Source organism: Somniosus microcephalus, chromosome 32, assembly GCF_052327205.1.
Source record: "Somniosus microcephalus isolate GS21.2 chromosome 32, FLI_Smic_1.0, whole genome shotgun sequence".
In the NCBI taxonomy this organism is placed as follows: Eukaryota; Metazoa; Chordata; class Chondrichthyes; order Squaliformes; family Somniosidae; genus Somniosus; species Somniosus microcephalus.
The window spans coordinates 17,559,712-17,587,620 of NC_141018.1; the positions used below are offsets into that span (position 1 = coordinate 17,559,712).

The window sequence follows — 27,909 nt, forward strand, 5'->3', positions numbered from 1 at the left end:
TGTTCAAGTTCTCAAACAGCTACTGAAGAAAGCAACAGAAAGCAAGTCTGATCCTTATCTTGCCCTGCTGAACTACCAAGCCTCCCCTTTAGACTGTGGTTCTTCACCTGCTGAACTCCTAATGGGTCGCAAGTTGCACACAACGCTACCCTGCTGTGCAAAAGAAAAGCAGAGTAAGGAACTGAGATAGAGACTTCAACTGTTAAAGCTGAAACAGAAATCATACTATGACAAGTCATCTAAAATTCTGAAACCATTGACAAGGGATGATGTTGTCAGGATTGAGGATCCAGATGCATGGAACAGGAAAGCTACAGTTCTTCAGGAAGTAGGACCAAGGTCATACACTGTTAGAACTGAGGAAGGACAGATTCTCAGGAGGAACCGCCATTCCCTCCTGAAAACACAAGAAACTATCCAAGAGCAAATCGATGACAATGCCGCAACGGAATCTTGTCGCTCACCACCAGAACAATCTAACCCAAACACACATACAGGCTCTCATGAAAACACATCAGACATACCTGTGCTGAGAAGATCCACACGTGAAGTAAAAAAGCCTGATAGACTTAATCTTTGAGTACAAAGAAAACTATAATAAAAGAATGAAAAGCTTAGAGTTCATAAAGTAAAGCTTTGAAAATGTGTTGACTGTTGTGAAGATGTTTATGTTGTTATGATTGATTGATATTGATTTTGTTTAACCTCTAAGGAAGGGGGATGTAATGATCAGTAACATGTCATTCTAGAATGGTACACTAGGTGGAGCTGTATGTTTAGTAGGGGGCTACCCACAAGGCAGTAGTCAAGATGGATGCCTGTACACTAGTCCACATGGCTGAATAAATGACTAGCTCAAGCTAGCTGTTCATAATGAAAACGTCTATTTATTTATGAACATAACACCCGCTACACCACAGAGACCTAAGAAAGTATAAACTACAGAGTTAAAGTTTAAAAAAAGAGAGAAATACTCACCAACCAATCACTTACCTGCTTTCTGGTGACGTCACACTTCGATTACTTTTTACTTCTCTCCCTCTCTTGAGATTGGAGATTAGTAAGCCTACCCGCGCCTCGGGCTCACCTTACTCACCGCCGCTGCCGCTCTGAGGCCTACCTGGACTCTGGGGCCTTTTATAGCCTCGCCGCTCGCATTTCCCGCCGCCGCCGCCACTCTGAGGCCTACCTGAGTCTCTGGGGCCTTTTATAGCCTCGCCGCTCGCGTTTCCCGCCGCCGCCGCTCTGAGGCCTACCTGAGTCTCTGGGGCCTTTTATAGCCTCGCCGCTCGCATTTCCTGCCGCCGCCGCTCTGAGGCCTACCTGAGTCTCTGGGGCCTTTTATAACCTTGCCGCTCGCATTTCCTGCCGCCGCCGCTGCCGCTGCCGCTTACCTTCATTGTCTCTAATAGGCCCTACTCTTTCTTTAGTTATCCTCTTGCTCTTAATGTATTTATAAAACATCTTTGGGTTTTCCTTGATTTTACTTGCCAACATTTTTTTCATACTCTCTCTTTGCTTTCCTAATTTCCTCTTTAATTGCACCCCTGCACTTTCTATACTCCTCTAGGGTTTCTGCAGTATTGAGCCCTCGGTATCTGTCATAAGCCTCCCTTTTTTTCTTTATCCTACCCTGTATATCCCCTTAACATCCAGGGAGCTCTAGATTTGTTAGTCCCACCCTTTTTCTTTAAGGGAACCTACTTGCTCTGAACCCTTGAATGCCTCCCACTGCTCTGACACTGATTTACCTTCAAGTAGCTGTTTCCAGTCCACTTTGGCTAAATCCCATCTCAGCTTAGCAAAATCGTCTTTTTCCCAATTGAGAACTTTTATTCCTGGTCTATCGTTGTCCTTTTCCATAACTAGCACCAAAATGCTCTCCCACTGATACCCCTTCCACCTGCCCAGCTTCATTCCCTAAAACTAAGTCCAGAACCGCCCCCTCCCTTGTTGGGCTTGTTACATACTGGCTAAAAAAGTTCTCCTGGATGCATTTTGGGAATTCCGCACCCTCTATACCTTTCACACTAATTTTACTCCAGTTTATATTAGGGAAGTTGAAATCCCCTACTATTACTGCCCTATAGTTTTTGCACTTCTCAGAAATGTGCCTACATGTTTGCTCTTCTATCTCCCTCTGACTGTTTGGGGGGTCTACAGTACACTCCCAGCACTGTGATTACCCCTTTTTTGTTCTTCAATTCAACCCAAATGGCCTCATTGGATGATCCTTCTAAAATATCCTCCCTCCTCACAGCTGTAATTGTTTCTTTAATCAATACTGCGACCCCCCTCCTTTTTTGCCCCCCTCTCTATCCCGTCTGAAAACCCTGTAACCAGGAATGTTGAGCTGCCATTCCTGCCCTTCTTTCAGCCACGTCTCAGTAATAGCTATAATATCATACTCCCAAGTGTCTATCTGTGCTCTCAGCTCATCTACCTTATTCCCTATACTCCTTGCGTTGAAGTATATACCAATTAGCACTGCCAAACTCCCTTGTTGTCTGTTTTCTAGCCCTCTGTCTTCCAAATTCACTTTCTACTTGACGTAAGAAAACTACTCGGCACTTGGTCTAAGCGTTAAACAAAGCTTTAATCAACTGTTTTACAACATAGAGGTCTAGTTGTGTCCTTCACTAGTTCCTGTTAAGAATGTCCTGCGCAAGCTGGGCCCGTGCCCGAGTATTTATACTCTCCCTGGACAGCGCCACCTGCAGTCCGTTCAGTATTATTTCATAAGTCTTTCTTTCACGAATGACTGATTCATGTCACTACTTTTCTGCTTTCTAATTTCAGCTTTGCTTCGCTCCCTTCTGAATCTATTCTCAGGTTCCCATCCCCCTGGCCAAGCTAGTTTAAATCCCCCCCAACAGCACTAGTAAATCCCCCCCCGCGAGGATATTGGTCCCGGCTCTGTTGAGGTGTAATGCGTCCTGCTTGTACAGGTCCCACCTCCCCCAGAAATGGTCCCAATGCCCCAGTGTATAAGAGTAAAGAAATCTTACTGCAATAATATAGGGCCCTGGTGAGACCACACCTGGAGTATTGTGTACAGTTCTGGTCTCCTTACCTAAGGAAGGATATACTTGCCATAGAGGGAGTGCAACGAAGGTTCACCAGACTGGTTCCTGGGATGGGGGATTGTCCTATGAGGAGAGATTGAGTAGGCTAGGCCTATATTCGCTACAGTTTAGAAGAATGAGAGGTGATCTCATTGAAACATACAAAATTCTTACAGGGCTTGACAGGGTAGATGCAGGGAGGATGTTTCCCCTGGCTGGGGAGTCTAGAACCAGGGGTCACAGTCTCAGAATAAGGGGTCGGCCATTTAGGACTGAGATGAGGTGAAATTTCTTCACTCAGAGGGTGGTGAATCTTTGGAATTTTCTACCCCAGAGAGCTGTGGAGGCTCAGTCGTTGAGTATATTCAAGACAGAGATCGATTTTTGAATATTAAGGGAATCAAAGGATATGGGGAATCGGGCAGGAAGGTGGAGTTGAGGTAGAAGATCAGCCACAATCTTATTGAATGGCGGAGCAGGCTCGAAGGGTCTAATGGCCGACTCCTGCTCCTATTTCTTATGTTCTTATCTTAACAGAACTGGAAAAGACCATTTAGCAAATGCCAGTGATTGAGAAATATCGGATCCTATGACATCTGCCGTAACCTCCATAAAAGGTTTCTCCCACTCTCTCTTCAATTTGTTGATTCAATCAGGCCCCCACTCGCTCCCGTGGTTGTCCATTCCTTATACTCACCACCCTCTGCATAGAGTCATTAGCTCTACGGTGTCTTTCATCCTCCCTCTTCTAAGCTTAAGGCCACGCCTTCTCATTGTAGAATCGGTGGGGCAAAAATTGGACCTCACTGTGTCCGTTTTGTCGCCATAAAATGATTGCAGTGAGGGCCAACTTCGGGGACCAATAGCCTGCACCCGAAGGAGGCCTGAAAGATGTCCCACCCGATGTTAGGCCGGGCCATTTTACATGCATCCCTGACGGTTGCCTAAAACAGGCGCTAGGCCCCTTACATACGTAAATGAGGAGCCGAACGCCTGTTTTAGGTCCCCCCGGCCAAAATTGGTGTCGGGCCTGCTCCGCCGAGGATTCTTCGACGGCCTCTGTGGCGGAAATATAAGTTAAAAAAAAATAAACGAATCAGCAAACGTTGCTGTGGAGACAAGAGGAGCGGGGGAGGTGGGTGGGCGGTGCAGGTGGGGGGCTCCCCGACTCCACCGCACTCGCGATCGGGCCCTCACCTGTTGCAGCTCCATCCCTCCCTCCCGGGCCTTACCGTCAGGCTGCTGCCGGAGAGGCAAAGGGCTCGCTATTCATCTCTGGAATAGGGTTAGGGATTCCCAAGGAGGCGCGACTTGCAGCGGCCCCAAATTAAGAAAACAAGGCCCAGCGGTCCAATCTCGAGGCAGCCGCGGTACCTCCTGGGTTGGGCAGCTAGCTGTCGGTGCGTCGCTGGTTATGATCCGAAAACGGGCCGTGACCAATTTCTACTCCAGTGACTGTTAAACCTCCTGACGCATCTTCACCTTGACCATAAAGTTGTGCGAGGCCTTGGCATGAGCGGGTAGTAAATAAGGAACAGGTTCATCGGCAACACTTTGCGGCCTGCAGTCGTGGGCCTTCACCCCAGTTAATGGCACAGGTAGGTCTTGCCTTCTTTCTAGGATGGGTTAGCCTTCAATGATGCTGAGTAACAGAAGACAAGAAGTGGCAACTTACAGGGGAATCGCTTACTCCCTAAGAGGAAGCAATGAGGGAAAAATTCAGTTGTTTGCGCCTCCCGTTAGCGCCTTAAGAGGGCGCTAATGGGGCGCAAAGCAACTAGAGGCCGGGCGCGGCGATGTTTGCGCCGCTCGTGAAATTAACTCGACATTTTGCGGGGGCGCTAAACACTACCGCCACGATCTCCTGCGCCGGCAGATTTTGACGTCAGTCGAGTGCGCAACGCCCCGTTAGTGCCTCGGACCAGATATTGAGTGGCGCCCCCTGCCTTACCGCCTGCCGCTAGCAACGACAGGTTGAGGGGAGCGTTTTGCTGTCAGAAAGGGACTAGGGGAGCGCTATTTAAAGGCGACCGCTTCCTGCCTTTTTTTGTTGGTGACATTTTTGCACCACGCATTCTGAGAGAGAGAGAGAGAGAGAGAGAGAGAGAGAGACTTCTGGAGAGATTGAACGCTGTGTGAAGGAGTTTTGAGTACTGAGCAGCACTTTGCAGGTTTATTTTGATTTGCCCTTCCTTGCTTCGCCAGCGCGCTGAGGTAGAGCCTCGCTCCTCAGCTTTTGCACCTTAAGACAGGTGTGAAGCGCCTGATTTAGCGCTCCAATCACCTCCAGGGGCGATAAAAGCCAAGTTTGCCGTTGGAGGCGATAATTAGCGTCAGGCGCTAAACTCTGCGCACGGCTGATAACGGCGCCCCAAACGGGGTGATACTGAATTTTTCCCCCAAGAAGTGGCAACTTACAGGGGAATCGCTCACTCCCTAAGAGGAAGCAATAAGTCCAATGAGGGAGTGGGTTAAGCAGAAACTCCAGGTCCTCACCACTGAGGCTGGTTAGTCCCGGTATGGGCTCTTATCGAAGCCCTTGCTTGCAAAAGTGGTCTTGAACTGCACTCAAGCACAATCACTGTACACAGCGGAGTTGCAGAAATTTACTTCCATGAAGTTTCACTGGTCCTGTGCTCACCAATTAATGCCCGCGGGGCACCGCTTTCAAAGTGCCCTCTCTTCAACTTCTCCAAGCCCATGATTGCTAATTCTCCCGAAAGAAGGAAGAGCTTGCATTTATGTAGTGCCCTTGACAACCTCAGGACGTCCCAAAACAGCCAATCAAATACATTTTATGAATGTATACAGTGAACGGTATGGTGATTGTGCTTGAGTGCAGTTCAAGATCGCTTTTGCAAGCAAAGGCTTCGATATGAAGCGTAGTCACTGTTGTAATGTAGGAAATGACAATTTGCACACAGCAAGGTCCCACAAACAGCAATGAGATAAATGTATGTGATCTTTTCTTTTTCTTTTCCAAACGTGTAACTCCCTGACTTTAGATAAAATGTAAACTACCATCAATGCAAATGTGTTTAATATAAATTTAGCGATGTGTTTAACAGAAGCACATTCGCGTTGATGGTAATTGATATTTAATCGGAAGCAATCTTTGCTACTTGTCCTTCTTGTACTGCGCGAATTTAATTTGAATGAGATGAGTAGGTGCTCGGCTCAGATAGTTGGCGTTGCCTATTTGCAGGTTTATGAGTTTAATGCAGACGCGCGGGTTCAAGAGGTTAAGCTTGCAGGTCCCGCTGGCCTCAGTTCATTCAGCAGGCTGAATGATTGGGTGGAGATGTCAGAAACGATTACTCAGGTCAGCTCAAGGTCACCCAACTGTTCCCAGTGGAGCTGCCCGGCTCAGCAGAATTCACCCGACACTTTTTAAAGAGACATGCTGAGAAAGTTAGACTTGCATTTGTACAGCCCGGTTCGCGACCTCAGGGCATTCCCAAAGCGCCTTACAGCCGGTGGAGTGTAGTCACTTTAGGAAACACGGCAGCCAATTTGCGCACAGCAAGCTCCCACAAACAGCAATGTGATACGATAGCAAAATACTGCGGATGCTGGAAATCTGAAATAACAACAGAAAACGCTGGAAAAACTCAGCGGGCCAGGCAACATCCGTGGAGAGAGAAACAGAGTCAATGTTTCAGGTCGAAACCCTTCTACAGAACAGCAATGTGATAATGACCAGATAATCTGTTTTAGTGATGTTGGTTGAGGGATAACTATTGGCCAGGACACCGGGGAGAACTCCCCTGCTCGTCTTCAAAATAGTGTCGTGGGATCTTTTACAGCCACCCGAGAGAGCAGACCGGGCCTCGGTTTAATGCCTCATCCGAGAGACGGCACCTCCGACAGTGCAGCACTCCCTCAGCACTGGGAGTACCAGCCTAGATTTTTGTGCTCAAGTCTCTGGAGTGGGGACTTGAACCCACAACCTTCTGACTCAGAGGCGAGGGTGCTGCCCAGTGAGCCACGGCTGGCTTATATGTGAATGAAATAAAAATTGGTGGGATACGATCAGAGATTAATATTCTCAAAGCTCGGCTCTTTAATTTTCGTCAGGTACATTCCTGGTGAAAGCTGTGACGTTGGATTCTCCCTCTTCATCATACTTCAGAACTCGAGAACGTCATGGGACAAGAGAGTCGCGAGTCCCACTTTGTAGCAGAAATGTACCAAATTCTTGATGGATTAGGGGACAAAACAGTGGAGAATGTGCAGCAGGACTGAGCATTTCACACAGTCCCTGACTGGAAAACCATCTGGCGTGATCACGCCTGTGTTTGTCTCTCTCTCTTCCATTGTTTGCATAAGATAGGCCGTTCTCCAGATGTCAAATTCTTTATACGTGGTGCGGGTGTGGGGGTGGTGGTGGTAGGCAGATGGCACTGGTTCCGTATTCACTGGGCGTCTTCTAAACCGGTAAGATGGTGCAGGGGCATATCTTGTCCCGTTGTCTCTGGTTGTGCTGTGTCTCAGCTCTCCTGCCCGAACAAATCGCGCATCAAATGCTGTCCACCATCTCCTCAGTGCTGTACAGATCAATACTCTCGGCCGGAACGGGCAATATCAATTTGGAGCACGCTGCGTAAGATGTCTACGGGGAAACAGCAAGTGTCCCTCCTAATGTGAAATTAAAGTTAACATGCAGGTTCAGCAAGCAATTAGCAAGGCGAATGGCATGTTAGCCTTTATTGCAAGGGGGTTGGAGTATAACAGTGAGGAAGTCTTGCTGCAATTATATAGGGCCCTGGTGAGACCACACCTGGTGTACTGTGCACAGTTTCGGTCTCCTTACCCAAGGAAGGACATACTTGCCTTAGAGAGGGTGCAAGGAAGGTTCACCAGACTGATTCCTGGGGTGAGAGGGTTGTCCTATGAGGAGAGATTGAGTAGAATGGGCTTATTTTCCCTGGAGTTTAGAAGAATGAGAGGTGATCTCATTAAAACGTATAAAATTTTTACAGGGCTTGACAGGCTAGATGCTGAGAGGCTGTTTCCCCTGGCTGAGGAGTCTAGAACCAGGGGTCACAGTCTCAGCATAAGTCGTCGGCCATTTCTACTGAGATGAGGAGAAATGTCTTCACTCAGATGGTTGTGAATCTTTAGAATTCTCTACCCCAGAGGGCTGTGGAGGCTCAGTCATTGAGTATATTCAAGACAGAGATCGATAGATGTATGGATATTAAAGGAATCAAGGGATATGGGGATAGTGCAGGAAAGTGGAGATGAGGTAGAAGTTCAGCCATGATCTTATTGAATGGCGGAGCAGGCTCGAGGGGCTGAATGGCCGACTCCTGCTCCTATTTCCTATGTTCTTATGAAATAGCAATGAAGAAGAATGGGGGTCAGACCTGTTAGGATAGACACAGGGGTGGGCTAGGTCAGTTCAGGAGTATGGAAGAGTGTCCAGCCAAGGCATGGAAATATGCACAGTATTTGTGTAATAATTGTGGTCTCTCTTTTACTTAATAGGTTAGGTATGTCTCACATCTTTGGCTTTCTCTATCATTAATGCACCATTACCAGTTAGTAAGTGTTATAATCAGTTATGATCTGAATTGTTAATGCAAAGTTAAGGATCGATTACCTTGTCCACGTGAGGCCTTGTATGATACGGTTTCATAGATCAACGAAGATCACGTTTCCTCACCAATTTTCCCCCATCCTCTTCTCTTCTGCAGGAGTTGACTTGTCGCGGAGGTGTGGGTCCACGGGTGAATTCCAGAACTTTGCAGAGTTTACCATTATTCTTAGATTAGTCTGACCACGACTAGCGTCCTCAAACAATGCGTACTACCAGCAGAGGTTGCTGGACAGTGATCAGGAGTGGGAACCCTGGTGGATTTTCCTCTCCTTAACCCAGGAGCAATCAGGCCAATTATAACACGCTACAACCACCCTGACTGGGATCAACTGATTCAGGACAGAACAGGCATCGAAACCAAAACCTTCCTGCTGGATATGGCTCAGCTAACCAATGGCTAACCCCACTGAGCTCTACATTTCCACTTCCCTTTTCCTCTTTTTTGATCTTTCTGTCCCTACCTCTTTACATGGGACTGTAGTAAACATCAGCTCTAGGTGTCAGCAGTGGGTAGCACTTTTGCCTTTGAGTTAGCAGGTTGTGGGTTCAAGTCCCACTCCAGGGACTTGAGTACAAAAATCTAGGCCGCCACTCCAGTGGAGTGCTGCACTGTCGGGGATGCTGTTTTTTGAATGAGACGTTAAAACCGAGGCCCCGTCTGCCCTATCAGATGAACATAAAAGATCCCACGGCGCTATTTTGAAGAAGAGCAGGGGGGAGTTCTCCCCGGTGTCCTGGCCAATATTTATCCCTCAACCAACATCACTAAAACTAGATGATCTGGTCATTATCACATTGCTGTTTGTGGGAGCTTGCTGTGCGCAAACTGGCTGCCGCGTTTCCTACATTACAACAGTGGCTACACTTCAAAAGTACTTCATTGGCTGTGAAGAGCTTTGGGACGTCCTGGGGTAGTGAAAGGCGCTATAGAAATGCAAGTCTTTCTTGCTTTTCTTTTTTTTTAAGCTGTTTGTCGGCTTTTCTGAGTTTTATAGGTTGCTATTTACGTGCTCTGCTCTCCCGAAGCTTCTCACCACCCTACAATACATCTCACTATGCCAGTCCCCTAAACCACTCCCACACCAGGCTCCCATATCATCACACAATCAACACCCGCTCTCTAACGCCACATCCTCTCACTCGCCAACATCGATTTCCGTAGCAAACACTATGGGCTGATGCAAAGCAATGATCGCTCCACTAGTATAAATTAATGCTCTTCCTTTTTATTAAGTATGGACCCTGAATATTCACAATATTCCTCGCTTTAGTCTTGAGTTCAAGGCCCACTCCAGAAACTTTTTAAAAATTCGTTTATGCGATGTGGGTGTCGTTGGCAAGGCCGGCATTTATTGCCCATCCCTAATTGCCCTCGAGAAGGTGGTGGTGAGCCGCCTTGAACCACAGCAGTCCGTGTGGTGAAGGTACTCCCACAGTGCTGTTAGGGAGGGAGTTCCAGGATTTTGACCCAGCGACAATGAAGGATCGGCGATATACTTCCAAGTCGGGATGGTGTGCGACTTGGAGGGGACCTTGGAGGTGGTGGTGTTCCCATGCGCCTGCTGCCCTTGTCCTTCTAGGTGGAGGAGGTCGCGGGTTTGGGAGGTGCTGCCGAAGAAGCCTTGGCGAGTTGCTGCAGTGCATCTTGTAGATGGTACACACTGCAGCCAGGGTACGCCGGTGGTGGAGGGAGTGAATGTTTAAGGTGATGGATGGGGTGCCGAACAAGCAGGCACCCCAACTAGCGCACATAATCTAGGCTGACACTCCAGTGCAGTGCTGAGGGAGTGCTGCACTGTCGGAGGTGCCGTCTTTCGGATGAGACGTAAAAAAATCCCACAGCTCTATTCAAAGAAGAGCAGGGGAGTTCTCCTGGTGTCCTGGCCAATGTTGACTTTCAACCAGTATCAGTAAACATATGGGGTAGAAACTGGTATGTGTTGCATCATTGCTAAAGTTGTGGGGACCATTTTTTAGGGGTCCTGGGCAAACACTTAAAACAGGCGTTAGATTCCTTAAATTTGTTAATTAGGGGCCTAGCGCCTGTTGAAGGAGCCCTGTGTAAAATGTGTTCCCGCTGAGCAGGCCAGGTATCTGCAGCCACCAACTGAAGGTGAGTTGTCTTATAAATCTCATCATTATAAAGAAACTACTCATGAAATAACACTGGACGGCCAGCTGGTGGCGCCGTCCAAGGAGTATAAATACTCGGGCGTGGGCCCCAGCTTCCCCAGGGACATTTTGTAAGACAGGAACTAGTGAAGTACAACTAGACCTCCATGTTCAGAAATAAGTTGATTAAAGCCTTGCTTTATACTCAAACCAAGTGCGTAGTGAGTTTTATTACGTCAAGTTGCATTTCAATTTTTTATTAATTTCAATTTTCTGTGGAGCCAGGAGGAGCTGGAGCTGCTGGGCGACTGGGGCCTGCGGCTCACCACCACCGATGTTGATGAGGCCCGAGGCCCAATTTGGGGACGTCCTCAGGCCTCTCTCTGTTTGCGGCACGCGACTCGCGCAGCGTCGAGTCTGGGCCCCTTGGTCATTTTATCTCATTGGGTGTTTGTGGGAGCTTGCTGTGCGCAGATTGGCTGCCGCGTCGCCTACATTACAACTGTGGCCGCACTTCGAAAGTATTTCATTGGCTTTCGGACCTTTTGAGGTGGTGAAAGGTGCTATACAAATGCAAGTTTGTTCCTTCCTTCAAGGAGGGGAAAGAGGTCAGTCACTACATTACAACAACAATGAATAATTAATCAACCATTAATGACATCCCCAAAGCCTTTCCACCATCTACAAGGCACAAGTAAGGAGTGTGATGGAATACTCTCCACTTGCCTGGGTGAGTGCAGCTCCAACAACACTCAAGAAGCTCGACACCATCCAGGACAAAGCAGCCCGTTTGATTAGCGCCCCATCCACCACCTTAAACATTCACTCCCTCCACCACCGGCGTACCGTGGCTGCAGTGTGTACCATCTACGAGATGCACTGCAGCACCTCCCAAACCCGCGACCTCTACCACCTAGAAGGACAAGGGCAGCAGGCGCATGGGAACACCACCACCTACAAGCTCCCCCCCAAGTCACACACCATCCGAACTTGGAAATATATCGGCCGTTCCTTCATCGTCGCTGGGTCAGAATCCTGGAACTCCCTCCCTAACAGCACTGTGGGAGATTAAAACAGAAAATGTTGGGAATACTCAGCAAGTCAGGCAGCATCAGTGGAGAGAGAAACAGAGTTAACGTTTCAGGTCGATGACCTCTCGTCAGAACTGAGTTGGAGATATCTGTAATCCTGGGTGGATCCAAAACGTGAAGGGTGTGAGTTCAGTTGGAATCCATGTGGATAAGTCGGAGCCAGAGACAGTTGCACTGCGGGAGTACCTTCACCACATGGACGGCAGCGGTTCAAAAAGGCGGCTCACCACTACCTTCTCGAGGGCGATGAGGGATGGGCAATAAATGTCGGCTTTGCCTAGCGACGCCCACATCCCGTGGATGAATTTAAAAAATGTGAGGACGCTGCAAAAAAAAGTACTTCATTGGCTGCGAAGAGGTGGTGAAATCTGGAGAGAAATGCAATGTTTCCCTTTCGTCCGCACGTAGATTGGCAACACAAGGTTCTGATTTGAAGGGGCTGCTGATCGATTTTTGGCTGCACCCCAGCCCCACGCTCCTGATCTTCGGTCACCCGGTGCGGAGGGGAGCGGGCAGGTCGGAGGACCTCCTCGTGGGATTTCTCCTGGGGCCTGGCCAAAGTGGCCATCAACTGGTCCGGGCAGCGGGCGGTCGAGGGGGTCGTTCAGCCCGACCGCCTGCCTCTCTCCTGCGGCCACGTTCGCGCCTGGGCGGCCCTGGAGATGGAGCATGGGGTGTCCGCCGGCACGCTCGAGGCCTGTCCACGACCGCAGGGACTGGAGTGCATCATCAACACTGGAAACCAAGGCCCATATTTTCCGATGCCTATGGGTGTGTACGCACAGTGTACACACCCATAGGGACATCGAAAATACCGGTTTCAGGCATGCGCTGAAAGCTGCCATTTCCGATCTGTCAAGAATCCTCTTGACAGATCGGACGCCTGCCCTGGAGAAGGGCCTCTGCGGGTGGAGAGTTCCGCTTTCTCCAGCACCTCCGCCCGCAGAAATCATTTAAAAATCTTATGCCTGGTAAAAGCAGGCCTCAGGAAAGAGTGTAGATTTATTTTCGATTGGAGGCATCCGCACGCAGGAAGCCTTATATCGGAAATTATGGGCGTAAGGCCTGCTTTTGCCAGCATAAGAGTTTTTAAAAAGTTTAACAAAATAAAAATTTTCCCTCATTTATCATTTAATAATACTTTTAAGAAAGGTAAGTTTATTTTTAGCCCAGTAAAAAACTTTAATTATTTTTTTCAAAAAATTAAATTTTTGTTTAAAATATTAAATTTAATAATGTAATTTTAACTCATTTTAAAAACGTGATTTTTAAAACATTTATTTAATGTTTTAGTGTCTTTTTTCAGTGATCTCCATTCATACTTTTGACAGGTCCATCTGTGAAAAGTATGAAGGGGGATTCCGTTCTTTCATTGGCTGGCCTGGCCCACGTGATCCCAGGGACGCTTGCGAACCGCCTGCGCCCCTGGGATATGTGGGCCCTGCGCATTTCGACTGTGGAGAGGCCCAGGATCGGAAGTGTGCGGACCTTGGGAGCCCTCAGGTAAGAGCGTCGATTTTTTTTCCGATCAGAGGCCTCAGCCCGCAGGAAGCCCCCTATCGGAAATTACGGGCCCAAATCTTAATTTAAGTTAGAAAAACAGAAAATGCTGGAAATACTCAGCTGTAGAGAGAGAGAAACAGAGTTAACGTTTCAGGTCGATGACCCTTCGTCGATTGGGATCTCATTGAAACTTATAAAATTCCAACAGGACTAGACAGACTAGATGCAGGAAGGATGTTCCAGATGGTCGGGGAGTCCAGAACCAGGGGTCACAGTCTAAGGATAAGGGTTAAGCCATTTAGGACTGAGATGAGGAGGAATTTCTTCACCCAGAGAGTGGTGAACCTGTGGAATTCTTTACCACAGAAGGCAGTGGAGGCCAATTCATTAAATATATTCAAGAAGGAGTTGGATATATTTCTTAAGGTTAAAGGGATCAAGGGATATGGGGAGAAGGCAGGGACAGGGTACTGAACTTGGATGATCAGCCATGATCTCATTGAATGGCAGGGCAGGCTCGAGGGGCCGAATGGCCTACTCCTGCTCCTATCTTCTATGTTTCTATGTTTCATCGACCTGTAACATTAACTCTGTTTCTCTCTCCGCAGATGCTGCCTGATCGGCTGAGTATCTCCAGCATTTTCTGTTTTTATTTCAGATTCCCAGCATCCGCCGGTATTTTGCTTTCGTCTTAATTCAATTTGTTAAGTTTCATGAGATTTTTTTTTTGCTCAGTTACAGCCTTTGTTTATTTTTTTTCTGTCCATTTTTTTAAATTTAAAATTTGAACATTTGACAGTCAATCACATTTACAGAGCTCAAGTCTCAGCTCTTTGTACAAAGTCACAAACCCTCATGCCTACAAGGCAAGGGGGTCCCAGTCTCTACCAGCTTCAGTCTTTGTTTATTGATGGGCCCCCCCACCAAAAAAAGCAACACCAGGTTCTGCGGACTCCCAGGCCGCCTGCCTTTTTTGCGGCCTGGAGGAGTCCGTGTTTCACGTTTATACAGAGTGTGAGAGGTCGCAGCCCCTCTTTCACTACTTGAAGAGGCTGCTCCTCGATTTTTGGCTGCACTTCAGTCCCACGCTCCTGATCTTTGGTCACCCGGTGCGGAGGGGAGCGGGCAGATTGGGGGACCTCCTTGTAGGACTGCTCCTGGGGCCTGGCCAAAAAAGCCATCAATTGGTCCAGGCAGCGGGCGGTCGAGGGGGTCGTTCGGCCCGACTGCCTGCTTCTCTTCTGCGGCCACGTTCGCGCCCGGGTGGCCCTGGAGATGGAGCACGCGGTGTCCGCCGGCACGCTTGATGCTTTCCGCGACTGGTGGGCGCCGCGGGGACTGGAGTGCATTATCAACCCGGACAATCAAATTTTAATTTAATTTGTTTTAAGTTTTCTTTAAAGTTTTATTCATTTACAGACAAATATGTTTAAGCACCCAATTAAAAGAAAACACCAGGTTCTGTCCCCGCACGCCGTGGCGTGCCGTTTTACCTCCGGACGGAGGCGGAGGTCCCCAATGGGGGGCTCTCTATGCGGGAGTCCTCCCTTGTTCTATCGGGGATTTGGCCTGGAGGGTGTTGCACAGAGCAGTTCCGTGCAATAGATTTTTAAATAGGTTTACGGACTCCCAGACCGCCTGTTTGTTTTGCGGTCTGGAGGAGTCCGTCTTTCACGTTTATATTGGGTGTGAGAGGTTGCAGCCCCTCTTCCATTTTTAGAGGGGGCTGCTCCTCAAATTTTGGTTGCACTTCAGTCCCACGCTCCTGATCTACGGTCACCCCGTGCGGAGGGGAGCGGGCGGGTCGGAGGACCTCCTCGTGGGCCTGCTCCTGGGCCTGGCCAAGAAAGCCATTAATTGGTCCTGGCAGCGGGCGAGCGAGGGGGTCGTCCGACTGGATTGCCTCCCCCTCTTCCGTGGCCATGTTCGCGCCCGGGTGGCCCTAGAGATGGAGCACGCGGTGTCCGCCGGCACGCTCGAGCTTTTTCGTGACCGGTGGGCGCCGCGGGGACTGGAGTGCATAATTAAGCTGGACAACCAAATTTTAATTTGATTGGTGGAGGGCTAGTTAAAAGGGTTATTGGTTTTTTGTCAGTTCATTTGTGAACTTGTTTTTGGTCGAATAAAAAGAGAGGTTCTGTCCCCGCCCACTCGGCCTCACGTGACCGGGTGATGTCACTCTCTCTCTGACGTCAGGGTGGGGGAGCCGGCCCCGCCCCTTCAAAAGGCTCTTCCCGGTTGGGACCTTGCGCAGATCCTCAGCCTTTGCTGTCTCTTCAGCACCATGTCCTCTGGCCCGGCTTACAATGAGGACAAGGGCTCGTCCATGGGGGAGCCCGAGTACGGGCACGACCCGGCCAGCGGCGGCATCTTCTCCAGCGACTACAAACGGTAACAGCATTAAAATCAGAAATTAAATGTGGATCCTTTAAGAGGGGACGGGGTGGGTGGGGATGGGGTATGGTTGGGCTCTGAGGCTCCGCCGGCGCAGGGCTGAGGTTTAATTCTTATTGCATTCAGCCAAATGCAGATTTTAACTGGGAATGCAAAGACTGTCGGCGATAAACCAGGTTCCCGGGGCTGCAAAAAGGGCTGCGAGAGATGCTGAGCTAAGATGGGGAGGGCGGGGGGCGGGGGGGAGAGATTGTTGGGTGGGGTGGGGTGTAGAGGGAGCATTGGGTGAGGCTAAGGGATGGAGTCTCCCCACCCTCTTGGAGGGGGGTGTCTCTGTCCTTGCACCGGCGAGGATCAGGGAGCAGGGATAGCAAATCCCCTGGGATGCAGGATGCAGCAGATCTCAGCTCCTGGCTGCAGAGCTCCGATCGCCCTTGCAGATTTGACAAGCTGGAGCCGGAGGAGAGAAGGACAATGCACAACGATGCCCAGGGATCCCCATCAGGGGGTGTGGGTGATGTGTTCAAAGGCGGCTCTGGTGCCCTGTTTTAAGCTCTGACTGAGATTTTTTGCAAAGTAAGGCAGTCAGGGCTCTGGTTGCAAGCTTGTGGACCAGGAGGTTTCAGGAGGTGGCCCAGGAACAGCAAGCAGAATCTACCTGAAGGTTAATGTGTGAGGAGGGACCCAGCATCCCGTAAATAACATCTTTCTCATGGCCTCTGCTTCCTGGCGAGCTGCCACTTCCTGCAAATAGCGTTCCTGCAGCTTAATATAGCAGATGGTTCTTGTTTATTGAGTGTTGCAATGGCATGAGATTAAATTCAAGTTCCTGTTGTTACGTGACTTGCATCTGTTATTGCAATTCGTATAATCCCTTGCATACAGGCCCCTGTGTGTCCTGTCCACTACTGTCAATCTCCCGTTGATAATACCCCCTCTCTCATCTGCTGCTGGTGCCAGGGACACTGTGAAGAATCAAAGAGACTTGCATTTCTATAGCGCCTTTCGCAATCTCAGGACGTCCCAAAGCGCTTTACGGCCAATGAAGTACTTTTTGAAGTGTGGTCACTGTTGTAATGTAGGAAACGTGGCAGCCAATTTGCGCACAGCAAGCTCCCACAAACAGCAATGTGATAAAGACCAGAGAATCTGTTTTCGTGATGTTGATTGAGTGATAAATATTGGCCCAGGACACCGGGGATAACTCCCCTGCTCTTCTTCAAAATAGTGCCCATGGGATCTTTTACGTCCACCTGAGAGAGCAGACGGGACCTCGGTTTAACGTTTTATCCAAAAGACGGCACCTCCGACGGTGCAGCACTCCCTCAGGAGTGTCAGCCTAGATTTTTGTGCTAAAGTCTCTGGAGTGGGCACTGCCCAGCTCCTGGCATGAGTACCCATTATTCCTGTGTCCCGCTCGATGGGGAGTGTTGGTCGACTGTACAACCATGGGCAGTACACCCAAGCCCAGCCCTGTTCTCATCCCATTTCCACACTTCCAGCAGGATAGCCGCTAGGAGCGGGAAATCTGGCAGATTTCTGCCTCCTTGGCCCAGGGGGCGCTGAGGCCAATTGTGACCGGCCTACCACTACCCCAGCTGAAGTCAGCTAATGCAGCTCAAATACAGAGTCAGGCCTAACCCACGTGGCATAGTTACTGGATATACTTTCTGTGTCTTCGGGAGAGCCCATCAACCTTGACTATTCTGAAATAACAACAGAAAATGCTGGAAAAACTCAGCAGGCCAGGCAACATCCGTCGAGAGAGCAATAGAGTCAACGTTTCAGGTCGAAACTCTTCATCAGGACTGGAAAAAAAACACAGGAAATGAAATAGATTGAAAGGCCAGGCTGGGAGAGAACAAAAGAGAAGTGAAGAGACATTAAGAGGTATTCAAAACGAGACGAGATGGTGATAGGACTAGTGGAGACAAAAGACGGCTCTAGATTAGGTGTGAAATGCGCTGGCAGAATGGGAGACAGCTGCCATGTGGGAGAGAGAAAAAGGGGGAAGGGCCAAAACAAAGGTGTGGATAAAAAAATATAAGTAAAAATGTAATGGGGGCCGAGGTTATGATCTGAAATTGTTGAACTCGATATTGAGTCCGGAAGGCTGTAGAGTGCCTAATCGGAAGATGAGGTGCTGTTCCTCGAGCTTACGCTGAGCTTCTGTGGAACAATGCAAGAGGCTGCGGACGGTGAGGTCCGAGTGGGAATGGGGCGGTGAATTAAAATGACAGGTGACCGGAAGCTCGGGGTCACCCTTACGGACTGAACGGAGGTGTTCCGCAAAGCGGGCACCCAATCTAACTATTCTGACTCCAGGGCAGTACTGAGGGAGTGCTGCACTGTCGGAGGTGCCGTCTTTCGGGTGAGACGTTAAACCGAGGCCCCGTCTGCCCTCTCGGGTGGATGTAAAAGATCCCAAGGCACTATTTCGAAGAAGAGCAGGGGAGTTATCCCCGGTGTCCTGGGTCAATATTTATCCCTCAACCAACATCACTAAAACAGATTATCTGGTCATTATCACATTGCTGTTTGTGGGAGCTTGCTGTGCGCAAATTGGCTGCCGCGTTTCCTACATTACAACAGCGACTACACTTCAAAAGTACTTCATTGGTTGTAAAGCGCTTTGGGACATCCTGAGGTCATGAAAATCTTACTTTTTTTTATCTGCTGTCAGTCCCATACAAAGACCACAGTCTCTAATTACTACCTACCATCGATCATCTATAGCGACCCTTCAGTCTGTGCCACTCACTTATTGTCAATACCTTTTTTTTTTATAGAGCGATCCCATCTGTAGTTATCACCTGTCAAGGGAGTTGATAACTTACTACTATACAGCACCTTTTAACGTAGAAAAACGTCCCCAGGGACCTCCCAGAGACATAATCAGAATTAAACGAATGCCGTGCCAAATAAGGATGTATTGTGAGAGGTGGGTTTTAAGACGGATGCTGGAGGTGGCTGGGCCTCGGCAAGTAATTCCAGAGTGTGGGGCCTAGATGGCTGAAGGAGTGACTGTCAGCGAAGGGAGGAGGGAAAGCACAGAAGGCCAGCCGGAGGGGTGGAGAGTTTGAGGGAGGGCCCGAGGGCTGGAGAAAGTTAGAGATCAGGACGGGCGAGGTCACGAAGGGTTTTAAACGCACGGATGAGAATATTAAATTGGAGGCGTTTGGGGGGGGGGGGGGGCGGGGAGGCAAGGGCAGGAGCCTCAATGTAGGTCAGCGAGGATAAAGCTGATGGGTGAGTGGGACTGGTTGCAGGACAGGACATGGACAGCAGAGTTTGGGATGAGCTGAATTTATGGAATGTGGCGGAGCGTAGGCCAGCCAGGAAGGGATTGGAATAGTCGAGGTGGCAAAGGCATGGATGATGGTTCCAGCAGATGGGCTGAGGCAGGGGCGGAGACAGGCGATGTTGTGGAGGTGGAAGTAGGCGATCTTTGCGATGGAGAGGCTACGGGGTGGGAAGCTCCGCTCGGTGTCGGACATTCTGGTTCAGGTTGAGACTTCAGGTTGAGACTGTGGCAAGGGAGGGGGCTGGAATCAGTGGCAGAGTTACAGAGTATTCGAGGGGGTGGGGGGCTAAAGATGATTAGCTTGAGTCTTCCCAACGTTTAACTGGTGGAATTTGTGGCTCGTGCGTGACTGGATGTCGGAAAGGCGGTCTGCCAGCACAGAGGCAGTGAGGGGCCGAGAGAGGTGGCGGAGAGGTACATGTGAAAACTGACTCCCATGTCTGCGGATGATGTCGCGGGTGCTTATGTAGACGAGGATGCGCGGCGTCCAAGGATAGATGCTTGGCCGCCTCCAGAGGTAACGGGCTGGGGGGCGGGAAGAGATGCTCTGACTGCAATTGGATCGATCAGAATGGAACCAATCAAGGGCAGCCCCCCGCCCCCCGAACTGGACAACAGAGGAGAGGCGTTGGAGGAGAATGGTGCTGTTGACTTCATCAAAGCTTGAGGAGGTCGAGGGCACCACGGTCATTTGTGACTTTGATTAGGGCCGTTTTCAGCGCCGTGGCAGGGATGGAAACCATGCTCGACTCTGAGTGGTTTGTCCCCTAACAGTAACGAGCTTTGTCCACAGGGGGCTTTGAGCCCAGTACAGACAGTCCCCGTTCTAGAGCAAAGTTGCAATTCCTGCAGAGGCTTTGTTCGCGGAGAGTGAAAGCCTGTATTGGGACAACAACCGTTCTTCTCGGCGCCCATTTGTTTCCACACTTGTGTAGATGAACCGGAGAACAGAAACTGTGCATAGTGCGAGGACACAGTGTTGCTTACCGGAGATACAGCGGTGGCTTTGAACACCCCAGCTTGGTGAGCTAGTTAGTTGTTAAAGAGCAGGGAGGGCAAAGACAGGACTATTGAACACTTCCTCCCACCCACATCATGATAGATTACGAAAGTCAACCAATTTTGGGAGGGTGTACATGCTGGAAGGATGAGCCCACAGGCTGTAGAGTGAGAAAGACTCCATGGGCGGAAAATTGGCTTGCGCCCCCTTTGGGGCGATACTTTTAGCGCTCTGAAAAAGTTAGCGCCCCCGCGCCTGAAATTGAATGGTAGCGACCCAAGCAGGAGGCGGGGCGCTACTGGAAGCGCTGCCCCTCCCTCTTTAGGCGTTACCATTCAATATCACGGCGCTATGTACAGCAGCGCCATGCACGTAGGACCGCGGTACTGCTGGCCTCCCTCCCCTGATTAAAGGGGAGGGGCCTAGTGCAGCGTACACTGGGGCCCTGCTGGACCACCGGGGAGCGGGGGTGGCGGCAAAAGAGCTCGGCACTCCAGAGGACTGCCAGGCTGATGGATCGTGGCCAGAGGGGGCAGGTGCTGTCAGGCGGCCTGAATAAAAAATGGCCGCCCGGCATCTGCCCTTTAATTATCGCCTCCCCGGCCACACAAACGCCACCCTGACCCTGTCGGACGTAGCGTCCGGCGGTTGGTCAAGGGGGCGCGAGCCAAGTTTGCGGCCGGGGCGATGCGCACGGCGATGACGTCATCACCGGAGGCACAGTGCCGCGGGGCGCTACCAGCTACCATCGCTGCTAACCTTCCGCTGAATTTTACGGGAGGCATTAGTGGGGCTTTGAGGGAGGCGCAAAGCAACCACATTTTCCGCCCCCCCCCCCCCCAATGCCTATAGGAGTCCACCCCCCTCCGACCCCCAACTATTAATATCACAAGATTCTGTAAGAGGTGGGCTGACCTCACTAAACTGGATAGTCTAACTGAAGTTTCTTCTGACAGATGACTGTTGTCGGCAGGTCTTGCAGTATTCTCACAGTATTGAGTTTTATTCCCTCCCCTTTTAAGTATCTACAAAGCACTTTGTCCAAATCAAGAAGATCAGCTGGAGATCGACTTTCAGGCCTACAGCAAACCACTAGGGGGCGTGAGAGAGCTTTGGGGTGGGGGTGTTGGGGTGAGGTGGGGGAGGGTGGGGGGATTGGGGGAGGTTGGTAGGGCTTGGGTGTGTTGTGGGGGGAGTTGGCGTGGTGGGTTGGGAAGGTTGGTTGGGGGGGGCGTTGATGTGGGGGTGAGGTGGTTGGGGGAGGTTGGTAGGGTGGGGGGTTGGTAGGGTGGGGAGGTTGGGGTGGTGGGCTGGGGGGGGTGTTGGTGTTGTGGGGGTTACCAGCCCCCTCATTTTCCTTTTGGTTTCGGCCTCTCATATAACAATGACACAGTTGAGACCAGAAACTCCCAATGTGGGGAATCATGAGCTGGGGCTTGGTCCCTGCTCCTGTACCGAGCTGCACTTACTCAAGTCTTTGAGAGTTCGAAACAAATGACTATGGCCCTGATTTTACGGGTGGGGGGGGTGCGGGGGCAGGGGGGTGGTGGGGTGCGGGGACAGTGTGGGAGAGCCTTGAAGCGGATGGTGAACCTGGGGACGTGGAGGCTAACGGCAGGGTCTCATTTGAATACATTTTCCCGCAGTCCCGTCTGAAGCTGACCAGATCCACTACCCGCCGGTAGGTGGGAATTCCATAGGACCCATAGGATCATTCAGTGGAGGGGGCTCTGTCTGGGGACCCATAGGATCATTCAGTGGAGGGGGCTCTGTCTGGGGACCCATGGGACCACTCAGTGGAGGGGGCTCTGTCTGCGATCGGGGTGGGGGGGTTTGAGGGTCTCTGGAGGCGATTGTGGGGTGAGGGGCCGGGAGCCAGGGCTAAGGAGGCCCAAGGCATTCCTGCCCCTCGTGGCTCAGAAGGAAACCTATAGGTACATTTTATAAGCTGACCTGCTGGGCCTCTTCTGGCCTGGGGTTGGTGGGGGGGGCGGGGGCGGTGGTGGGGTGGGGTGGCGGTGGTGGGGTGGGGGGCGCGGGGTGGAATTGTCACTGCTCCCCTCAGCTCGGGCCTCCGACTACCCATTGCAGTCAGGTCCCAATGACTTCATCAGGGCCCAATCTGCATATTTAAAGAAAGATCCCCACTTCCTTCCCGCCAAGTCCCACTCGCCTGCTCAATAGAGCAGATTTAAGATCGGGACACGGTGGGAGGGCAGGGGGGTCAGAGGGAGCTAAGCGACGGCCTACATTTTAATTCCCCCCCCCCCCCTCCCTGCCCAGTTTCCACCAGGCCGGGGGAGTTAAAAGGGGGGCCATTTTGCCCCTCTAGAATCCATTTATCTGATTTTGACCAATCAGGATTAACTCATTGATTGGGCGCGTTGTTGCGGCTCATGGATTTGCACATTCCTTTTGCTCTTGTCGTATTGCCATGGCAACGGCTCTCTTAAAAGGGAACAAGTCTCCATTTTTTGTCACCACAAAGGAAACGTTGCCTTCAGGAAAGGATGACATAATTCTGGCCGCTCGCACTGCGCCGTTGTGTTACGAAACCTTCTTGAGAGACTCGACTCATAAAACCAAAGTTATTTCAATTTTTTTTTAATGAACCCATTCTACGGAAATGTAGGCACTGATAAAGCCAGCTACTGTGATGCAACGCTTCCCCAGTGGACGTTTTGCACAGTGGTGGAAACTTTGAGACGGTCGCAAGGTGGATGTCTCCGCAGCCCGTGGTCTGGGAGAGTTGTCCGAGCCTGTTGGCTGTAAATGAGGATTTGGAGTTTGTCAAGTAGGGTACAGCTGCTCTATAAACAGTTATATGTTTAGGGAATGTGTGTGCACATAAATACCCCTACTAACAACTCGTGTTTGAGTCCAATTATATGGTTATAGTTGTAAACCAGTATTGTTCAGTCTACGGTGACCCTGTTTTAGCCACAAGCACTAATTTTGGTAGAAAACGCCTTGCCCGCACTTGCACAATGCAGGTAAATGTACTTCGTGTGTGTGTGTATTTATTTAACAAATATCTATCACCATTCAGTAACCAAGTAGCTCACAACAATTAAAAAAAACACTCGGCTTTTCATCTTCCCATTTTACCAACAAACGCACCGAAAGGTTAAAGTTCACAGGCATACACCATGCGAATGAGCATTGAGAGCACGTGGCCAACGACTGTTATTTACTCGTCAGAAATGCAGTTGGCCACATATTGAACATCACTGCTCTAAACTAGTAACTCCGAGACCATGGGGATGATTTTCTCAATGGGGAGCTTTTGGAGGCGGGACTCTCACTTGTCGGGTTTTAGTCCCGCCTCCATCAATTTGTGGCCAACCCACGCTATTTTCCCTTGATTGACCTCGTTAAGCCCACCGAGCAAACTCAGCAGGCCAATTAAGGGAAAGCCGGTTGCAGAGAACGTCAACGTATGACGTTTCATCTGTCAAAAACTTTTGACAGATGAATTGTCATCATTTGACAGCTCTGTGAAGCTGTCAAACACTGACATTCGCTGTAGTTTTGATGAGGTCTTACATTCAAGACCTCATTAAACTTCCTTCTTTTACAGAAATGAGATGGTTGTTGCATCTGAGAATGCAATGGCCATCTCTCGGCTGCAACACGGAGGGTCTGAGACACTCCGCATACAAACCGACTGAAGCCTGCAAGAAGAAACAAAGGTAAATACACTTTTACTAACACTTTGCACTTACCTCAGATACTCACCTCTCCACACTTGCACCCATCACGTACCTTCACACCACACTTTTGCAGCCCCGACCCCCGCAGACCCAGTACTCGCCTCGCTGAGCTGGCGGGTTTTGGAGCCGTCAGGAAGCCCGCACTTGTGAGGGCAAAAATGGGATAATCCTATTTTCTGTCTGTTAACTTCCTGTTAACAGGCAGTTAATAGGCTTTAATCCCTTCCCGCCTCCAAGGAGATGGGACCTGGCGCGGGACGGTTACCCGCCTCCCGGGAAGATGGCACGGAGGCGAGTTGGGCACTCGCCCCCAAATTCTGCCATTTTCCCGGCAGTCCCGCCTCCCCAGGGCTGGGAAAATCACGCCCGAAGAGTTCAAATCCAATCATGGCAACTGATGAAACTGCATGCAACAAACCCAATAACTTGTGGGAGAGAGGTCATGATTGTTCGAACTGCTCAGCCGGTTCACGGATATCCCTCGGGGAAAGGAACCTGCCACCTCGAGCTGCTCTCCCCCTACGTGTGACTCCAGTCCACACTACGTGGTTGACTCAATGTCCTTAGAAGCAGACGAGCAGGTCACTCAGCTCTACAAACCATCGCTAATCAGGAAGAAAGCTTACATCCCAGCGAGATTTAAATCAAGGACCTCTGAAACTGTTCTAATGTGTTCCAGTGAGCTGCCTTTGAAAGCCATTGAAAAGGCCTCGTATTGATGGGCAACTTATAGAAAGTATTATTTGACAGATGTATCAGTTTTCCCTTTATATTGGACAGTATTACGGTGTAGATGATTTCACATTTTTATATGACAAAGCTTGTTAATTTGGCAGGAAAAATCATAGAGCAAGTTATTATCTTAATGGCAAGAAACTGGAAAGTACTGTAGTACAAAGGAATCTGGGGGCCCTGGTGCACGAAACTCAAAAAGTTAGTATGCAGGTGCAGCAAGTGATCAAGAAGGCCAATGGAATGTTGGCTTTTATTGCTAGGGGGATAGAATATAAAAACAGGGAGGTATTGTTGCAGTTGTACAAGGTATTGGTGAGACCGCACCTGGAATACTGCATACAGTTTTGGTGTCCATACTTAAGAAAAGACATACTTGCTCTCGAGTCAGTACAAAGAAGGTTCACTCGGTTAATCCCGGGGATGAGGGGGTGGTCATATGAGGAGAGGTTGAGTAGATTGGGACTCTACTCATTGGAGTTCAGAAGAATGAGAGGCGATCTTATTGAAAAATATAAGACTGTGAAGGGGCTTGATCGGGTGGATGTGGTGAGGATGTTCCCAATGATGGGTGAAACTAGAACTAGGGGGCATAATCTTAGAATAAGGGGCTGCTCTTTCAAAACTGAGATGAGGAGAAACTTCTTCACTCAGAGGGTGGTAGGTTTGTGGAATTTGCTGCCCCAGAAAGCTGTGGAAGCTACATCATTAAATAAATTTAAAACAGAAATAGACAGTTTCTTAGAAGTAAAGGGAATTAGGGGTTATGGGGAGCGGGCAGGAAATTGGACATGAGTCTATGTTCGGAACGGTCATGGCCCTGTGGGTAGCAGAGCGGGCCCAGGGGCCGTGTAGCCTGGTTCTGCTCCTACTTCTTGTGTTCTAATTATGTGTTAGATTTCAGGAGATGGTTCTATTCCTGTTCTTGGCTGGGGTGGAGATCACCTTTTACAGAAGGTAAGTACTGGTAGAAAATATAGGGACAGAGTGATCTCCTGGACAAGTTTCGATCGCCTAGATGGGTCGGAGAGGAATTTCCCAGATTTTTTTCTCCCAAGTTGGCCATTGGGTTTTTTAGCTGGTTTTTTGCCTCTCCCAGGAGATCACATGGGTTCGGGTGGGATGTAGAGTGATAGTAGATTTGAGGTTAGGATCAGATCAGCCATGATCTTATTGAATGGTGGAGCAGGCTCGAGGGGCCGATTGGCCTACTCCTGCTCCTATTTCTTATGTTCTTATGAAAGTCATTCAATATTAGCACGTTTTATATATTCTCACCATTTAAGAATTAAAAAGTAGAGAAGTTATGCTAAACTTGTATCGAGCATTGGTTAAACCACACTTGGATTACTGCGTACAGTTCTGGTCACCGTATTATGAAAAGGATGAACAGGCTGGGTTTTTTTTTCTCTTGAAAAGAGAAGGCTGAGGGGTGACCTAATAGAGGTTTTTAAAATTTCACCCAGGCGTTTCTGTCCGACCCGAATCAGTCCCGCCCGCAGCAGGCGGGACTGGTCTTCAGGCACCTTAATCACCAATAATTGGCATCTATAATGCCATTTTAAGGGGCCCTTGCTATTTTCAGCCTTTTCCCACGTTAAACACACCTGGTGGGAACCCCGCTGATGAAACCTGGCGTGAACAATATCGGATTGCTGACTATCAGCTGCAGGTCAATCAGGAAAGAAGAGATTTAATCAGACATCATTTGTAGGTGGCAGGACCTTGTTGTTTCAGGCTTGGGGCAACTTGTTCCAGGCTTAGGCACAGCTGTGGAAGGTTGGAGCCTCGCACACTTCTCCAGTGTGAGCTCCTGGGAAGCCCCTCTCGCCACCCTCACTCAGCACTTCCTCAACGGAGGCATCTACCAGAAGCATGGGAGGCCTTTTTTTCCTTCCCTTCTTGGCATTAGAGGATCTCCAGCAGCAGATCCAGCAACAACAGCAGCAACAGCAACAGCACCAGCACCAGCAGGAGCGACAGGCTGCGGCTCAGCCACCTGAGGCAGCACAGGCCAGAAGGGGCCAGCGCATGGAAGCCCGTCGGCGCAGGAGATACCCCCAAACAGGGTCTACAGACACAGGGTCAGCTACCTCAACATGACTGAGCAGCAGTGTCAAAGGTGGCTCCGACTTTCGCGAGAGGTAGTGACTGACATCTGCGCAATGCTACAGCAAGACCTGGAGCCCAGAGCATCAGGTTGACACTCCTTACCAGTGGCCATCAAAGTCACCACCGCACTCAACTTTTTTGCCTCAGGCTCCTTCCAGGGATCAGCAGCAGACATCAGCGGCATCTCCCAGGCGGCCGCACACACTTGCATCACGCAGGTAAATGATGCCCTCTTTGCCCTCGCGCACAATCACATCCATTTCACCAGGGATCGAGCAAGTGTGAGGGCGCGAGCACTTGGATTTGCTCAGCTGGCAGACTTTCCAAGGGTGCAGGGCGTCATTGACTGCACACATGTGGCCCTTAGGGCACCCCATCGCAATTCAGGAGTTTTTGTCAACCGCAAGGGCTTCCACTCCCTTAACGTTCAGCTGGTGTGTGACCACAAGGAGATTTTGCATGTTTGTGCCAAGTACCCTGGCAGCTGCCATGACTCCTTCATACTGCGCCAGTCTACTGTGCCTCTGCTATTCAGGCCGCCAGACGAACTTCAGGGATGGCTACTTGGAGACAAGGGCTATCCCCTGCGGACTTGGCTAATGACGCCGTTGAGGAGATCAACCAACGAAGCTGAGGAGCGCGACAACTCCAGCCACATTTCCACCAGATGCATTATCGAGCAAACCATCGGATTGCTGAAGATGCGCTTCAGATGCCTGGATAGATCAGGTGGAGCCCTACAGTACTCAGCAGCCAGGGTCTCCAAAATCATCGTGGTTTGCTGTGCACTTCACAACATGGCACAGCGTCGTGGCTTGCAGATTCCTCAGGACCAAGTGGCTCCTCACAGACCCGCCTCGAATGAAGATGATGCTGAGGAGGAGGAGGAGGGCGAAAACGACCATCCTGCAGCGGCCCATCAACCAGCGGCACCATTATGCGAGAACATTGCTGCCCGGGATGCAAGGAACGCACTCATCCTGGCCAGATTTGCTTAGCCTAGTACATCAAACACTGTAGCCTCGCTGCTTCTTACCTGAGCATGGACAATGGCCAAACCCTGCGCATTCTACCTATTTGACCAGCATCCTGACAATGGCAAGTAATCCTAAGGCCTCATTGCGAAATCCCCATTCGCCAAATGACACACGCCACAACTGCAGCAGTTGCCATCAGATTTTTTTATAAACAAGATACTGGTGACATAATAACTATATACAAAACTTTTCACCCAAGTGACTACCCTTGTGATTAGTGGTGCTTTATTTTTCTCTTGCGCGT

At 49.9% G+C, this 27,909-nt stretch overlaps 1 protein-coding gene across 3 annotated transcripts in view; it reads left to right on the forward strand.

Moving 5' to 3' along the window:
- Positions 1-15,594: 15,594 nt before the first annotated feature.
- Positions 15,595-27,909, forward strand: part of ap3b2 (adaptor related protein complex 3 subunit beta 2) — a 202,580-nt gene continuing 190,265 nt past the window's right edge. For 2 of the 3 annotated variants that reach the window (XM_085972170.1, XM_085972168.1), the window contains exon 1: positions 15,595-15,764. In XM_085972170.1, the coding sequence (XP_085828296.1) occupies positions 15,658-15,764 (107 nt within the window). In that variant the 5' untranslated portion in view covers positions 15,595-15,657. The remainder of the gene's footprint in view (positions 15,765-27,909) is intronic. The other variant, XM_085972172.1, reaches the window with a different exon arrangement.